We start from the raw sequence: 5,790 nt of genomic DNA, 5'->3' as shown, positions 1-5,790 counted from the left end.
TGTTGAAGTCTAGCTTTTGTATTCTGCAAGTTTTTGATATCTCCTTCACTTGACATCCCTTTTGTTGAGCCTTTTCCATAATCCTTAGAGTTAGGCCCCTTGAGTATGCTAGCAAACAAAATACCTGACCTGGAAGTAGCAGATACACTTGACGCTTTATTTACGTTCGCACATATGGACCCTGAGGAACTCCGTCTTTGAGGGTTTTTACCTCGAATTTGAACCCTTGCGCTGAGCCCATTTTCTCTCTTGTTTCCTCAAAGGGAACTTTTTCAGTCAGGATAGTTTTGACCTCTTTCATGGTTGAAGCCTTTGGCGAGTTGGGGCTTGAGATTTTTGTATCATGCAGTGGTCTTAAGACCGAGCCACCGCCTACATCCATCGGCACAGCTAGCTCCATTTCGGATATTTTCCCCGCCGCTAACATCCTTAAAAATTTGACAATATCCTCACTTCTGACCAGAGCCTCGAGTTCCATTATCAAGTGTCACAGCCTTACAACCCTTGATTAAGCTCAAGACCTTAAAGGCACATAGGCAAAGAGACACAGAGGTAATTATCGCTTGCTTGATATAAACTTAAGGCTAGATTTTGGGAAGCAAAGTGATAATTGTTACTTTAGATCACCAAACAAAGAAAAAGAAAACATAGGCATGAGCTAATTATCGTGATTATTGACAAGAGATAATAATCGTTGTTAAAAACAACAATTATTAGCAAGAAAAACAGAGAAAGAGGGATCAAGGGTGGCGAGAGGCAAGATAACTTAATTGTTGAAGTGGCTATGGCAAGCGAGAGGCCTGTGCTTCAGCTGAAGAGCTGCGAGGGGGAGGCACTGCAAGTGCAAAGAGGTGCAACCCTCCTCTCCGGGTTTCTCAAGGACGTCCTCAACTACACCTTTTGCGCCAGCGATTTAGCAAACGCGGGTGAAGCCCCCATCCCCATCAAGTTCTGCTCCGAGGGCACATCGCTTGCTCACAGGTTTTAGAAGTTTATTAAATTTTATTTTATCTTGTGGAAAACCTTCCATGCAGAAAGCAACTTGGAGCTCCTTTTCAAACTAATTGATATGTGTTCACACACGAAGCTAAAGCTATAAGATCTTTCGGATTATCTTTTGACTTAGGAGCTACAACATCAAACAAATTCTCTTGTAGGGTTTTCTTATGGCCTCAAATTTCTCTAAGCAAAAATCTTTGCTTGCTATGCCTGGTTTTTCAAAGCAAGTTAATATTAGCAATGAAAAAGGAAAAAGAAAAATTGAACTTGTGCTTGATGATAATGATGTGGATGATGTAGAGGTTGAAAATGTCGGTACAGAGGAAGCCAAAAGGCGTAAAAATCTTGAAATTCGTGGACAAACAAAAAATTTGAAAGGGGGGGAAAGTTGTTGACTATTTAGTTGATCCTTTTTTATTGAGAAAAGAATTTCAAACTTTTAAATATCAAGCATACAATGAGTGGAAGGGGTGGAATCTCAAAAACACACGGTGCTACATTGGTAGCAATGAAACTTTGAGAGAAAAGTATACATCATTAATAGTGCTTGTTCAAATACATTGGTGAAATGTTGTAGTACGGCTATTTGTGAGCGAGGTTTTAGTATTCAAAAATATAATCAAATCCAAGCTTAGAAACTCTCTTACTACTAAGAACATGCGTACTTTGATTGCAATGTGGCGAGATGATGCAAAGACCTCAAGACATGCATTTAGCTCCATTGAAGAATAGATTGTAAGTTTTCATTTTTTAAAGTATTCTAAACTTTGTAATCTTTGGGTTATATTTTAAATTTTCTTTTATGATAATTTCTCTCTAGGTTTTTGGCCGAGAAAAAATGGATCAAATTTTGTTCTTTCATTTGAGATAAGAGAAAAGCTTTCTCTCCCTATGAGCTTTCATATGTACCTCTCCCTTGCCAATAGAATTTTGGTTGCCCTCTCTACATTAATCTTGTTGCCTCGCTTTGTAATCGATTATGTTCAAATTAATCAAAATTTTGCTCTCGCAAAAGTTAATCTTTATTTCAATGCCTTTTAAGTTTTAACTATTAATGTCTAACCTTCTATACCAATAGGTCGTTTATTGGCTCTCAAGACCTTGAATTTTATTCACTTAAGGTTGTTTTTTGAAAGATGGAAGAAGAGCGTTTTTCGCTACGATTTTTTCTATGTAAAATTTAATGGCAGTTTTGCTCTCAAAGTTACTCTTATTTGAATGTCATACAAGTTTTTAAGTTTAATCTTTTATGTCAATGGGCATTTTTTTGGGCTCTCTACCTTTTGTATTGCTCAATTTAGAAACAATCTAAACCTAGTCTTTAATCACACTACATGTAAATTCTGCAAAAAAATCTCTTTTTCTCTCTTTTCTCACTTTGAAAATTTTTGGATAATAGGTTCTTGAAGTGCAAAATTTAGGGAGAAAATTAATTTACCTATGTCTACAAGTTTTCTAGTTTTTTTAAGTATAAAATTTTTAAAAAACCTACTTGCTTCTATAGTTGGAGGTTTTATAAGACTAAAAATCTAAGTTTTTTTCAAGCACTGCTTGTTCCTTGCGATGTGACATGTGCATTAGTTTCCAATACATCCATTGGTGTAGCTCCTCTAAGCTATTTGCTTTGTCCGCATCACCTCCATGTCGAGTGTGATTGAAATAACCAATACGAGTTTGGTAGTGGGTTTTTTCTATGCCCTGTGTAGACCAAACACCCAAGCTGCCATATTGCCTTGCAAACCAAGGCATGTGATTACAGATAAGGTGCTGCACACAAAGCATGCAAACATTATAAGCGCAATTCAAAAGATTATCATGTCATCAAACCAATTACAGTACCATGTAGTGAGTAATATGTTGATTTGTCCTTATAAATGTATTGTGAAGGTCTCCAGAGCTTCTTGGAATTTTGTATATTTGCCATCAGTTCATGAGTTCAATTTGCATAACTTGAATATTGCATCCAAGGGTTTCCATACCTTTGCTTTGCAAGTCCTTGTTGCACCATTGTCTGCATGGTCAACTACACCATTGTGCAGATTTTTCCACCTGTTGTATCATAATGCTTGTCTTTCTTGTGCACTTTGGCTTTTGTGTTATCATCTAGTTGTGGGATTGAAAGGAAGAGTCGGGTTTTCACACCACCAATGGACAGCTTCTTTGGAACATCCATACCATTTTTCAATCTCTTCTACAAACCCATTTCTGAGAAGGCCGTCTCTAAGGCTGAGATTGCCCTTTGCTTCGCCAAGAGAGGTCGATTGGTCCAAGCAAAATGGATATAGAGAAAAATTAGTTTTTTCTATTATCCTACAAAGTGCATGCATTGTGCATATGTGTACTCTAGATAGTGGGATATCCAAAATGGGTCGAAAGTTAGGGTCGCGCAGATGCCTATTCAGACCTCTTCTCCAAAATGGCTTGTCAAGGATGTGAACCCCTCCCATGCAATACAAGCAAGGGCTTTTGCTTGTTTCTCCTTTGGAAACGTTGTTCATGCATTTCAAGGTTTTTAGGTCTCCAGCCATGTGCAACTCTACATTGTAGGATCCCATGCCCTCCACATCTAATTTCTTTCCATTTCTCTATTTGATTATTGTTTTTGGTATGTTTGTTTAATGAAAAACCCAATTCAATATATCGAAGTTCTCAGTGGACACCTGAAAGGATAATTTTGAACCTTTTATGATTCATATTTAAAAGAATTCAACTAAAACATAACGATAAATTATCTTAAACATAACTTCTAGGCACCTTGAACGTCGCAAGAAAGAAAATGTTGTGCTCAGATTGCACACTAAAGTTTTGAGGATCATCTGGTCCAATGTTTCCATCCAGATCTCTATTCATAAGTGTGATTGTGACTCACTCAACCTTTGTCTCCTTTACAAGCTTGCACTCATCTAGCTTGATGACAAACTTCAAGATGCCATTGCACTCTTTCTCAGGAGTAACATTGAACAATTGCACAATGCATGAGTGCAGTGCGATCATATCATAAAAATATTGTTATAATTGTCCTAGACCAGTTCTTCTCCTTTTCGTGATCTGTATGTTGATTCAATGTGGAAAGGACTTCATAGCTTTTGAAGCACCTCCTTGTTGACTTCCCGTCTTGTTTTTTGAATAGAGAAGGGGCTTGGAAGTAGCGTGTGCTTGATGTGGAACTTTTTGACTTGTCTTTGCACAAACCTGAGTAAAAGGAGTTAGGAATCAAAACCTTTTCTAGTGGAACAGCACTGCGAATGATGCTACATACTTGAAAATGGCATCATATCCCTTATTGGTTTTACTAGCTTCATCCAAAATTGATTGAACATCCCGTGTAGAGAGTTGGTTCTCGTGTAAAAGGTTGTCAAGCTGTTTAGCAACGATCTTACCATAGCGCTTATTATCCAAGAGGCCAGTTACATTTTTGCGATTCAATATGAGCATGTAATGGGCCGAGGAGGTGGTTGTGCTGCACTCCACTTCCTTGTCAGGGTGAGGCAAATAACTGAGCAAGCATGTTAGCAATAAGAGATGTGAGAGTTTATGAATATAAACCAAAGAAGGATAGATGCACTCACTTGATGGCTTGCACTCTTTTCTTGATTCCTCCCAAGCCAACTTTCAAGTCCTCGATGTCTCTTAGTTTTCTTTCTCTTTGGCAAAGACCTAGCGTTGTTTTTTTTCTCTGAGTTGTTGTGTAAGCTCCTTGATGGTCTCCTTGCTACCTTCAACATATTTAGCACATTGCACGACTTTCTAGTGTAAGGAGACATTCTCGCTATATGGGTCAAAGCATGGTTTGGTGGTACAAAAAGTAGTGTCCTTGACACAACATATGCTTGGTGATTCTTGTGTGTAAAAACCATGGGCATTTTTTTGGAATTGGGGAGGGCAAATAAACTTCTTTTTTAAGTGGACGTTTTTTTAACTTTAGAAGCATGCAATCCTAAGAAGAGGTGGGGGTGACGGCGGGGCCGGGGGGTGGGATTACGGTTGGGAGCTTTCACTCCAGCACCTCTCTCTCTCTCTCTCTCTCTCTCTCTCTCTCTCTCTCTCCCTCGCACGTCCCTCTCCCTGTGTGTCTCTCTCAGTTTTGAACCCTCTCGCCTTCCTTGCCGCCTCCATAGCCACCGCGCAACACTTTGACTCAAATCAAGGTCCCTCATTCAGCAAGTGAACTTTTTGTAAAGAGAAGCTCTTTGGCAATGATTCTGTAAAATAGTACAAACTCACAATCAGTAAACCAATCCAGAATGGCTAGTATCTTGGGGATCCATCGAAGGAATATAGCTGTAGCAAGCTCACAACTAGAGAATAAAGATGAAGATGAAGTGTTGCCATTGAGTGCTTGTGAGAGACAATTGCCACGAGGAACCGTTATTACCAATGAAACAAGAGATTTGGTATATGCCTTTTGGACATCAGAGAGCAGAGTTTCACCCAACAAGAAAGACATATGCAAGATGAGAATTCGAATGAAAAGAGTCGTCAAACATCCTATACATCTACTCGACGAATCTCAGGTACCAACAACTTCTAGTAATTGTACATCTTGTTTGGTTCTACTTAAGGCTTATTTGGTCCAGACAGTACCAAATTTGGTAGTCTGCTGTACGGCAGAGGGTGTTTACAGTACCAAAGAATATCCATAAAGTACCAAATCCTAGCTATCGACTGCCAAAGCCTATCCATAGAGTTTAAAACCCTCTCTATAGGGTACCAAAACCTAATTATCCAATACCAATGCCTATGTATAGAGAACCAAAAGTCTATTTATAGAGTACCAAACTCAACGGATAC

At 38.7% G+C, this 5,790-nt stretch overlaps 1 protein-coding gene across 1 annotated transcript; it reads left to right on the top strand.

The window, feature by feature from the left end:
- Positions 1 to 784: 784 nt before the first annotated feature.
- On the top strand, positions 785 to 988 carry LOC147454921 (uncharacterized). The gene has a single exon (XM_086517452.1). It carries the CDS (start codon positions 785 to 787, stop codon positions 986 to 988), a length of 204 nt encoding a protein of 67 aa, XP_086373578.1.
- The last annotated feature ends 4,802 nt before the right edge of the window (positions 989 to 5,790 follow it).

The sequence above is a fragment of the Adiantum capillus-veneris genome, chromosome 7 (assembly GCF_014529385.1).
Source record: "Adiantum capillus-veneris isolate H3 chromosome 7, ASM1452938v2, whole genome shotgun sequence".
Classification (NCBI taxonomy): Eukaryota; Viridiplantae; Streptophyta; class Polypodiopsida; order Polypodiales; family Pteridaceae; genus Adiantum; species Adiantum capillus-veneris.
This window is presented reverse-complemented; position numbering and strand designations above follow the sequence as displayed.

Excerpts from the sequence above, each read along its gene's own strand:
- LOC147454921 (XM_086517452.1), top strand. The coding sequence starts at position 785 with ATGGCAAGCGAGAGGCCTGTGCTTCAGCTGAAGAGCTGCGAGGGGGAG.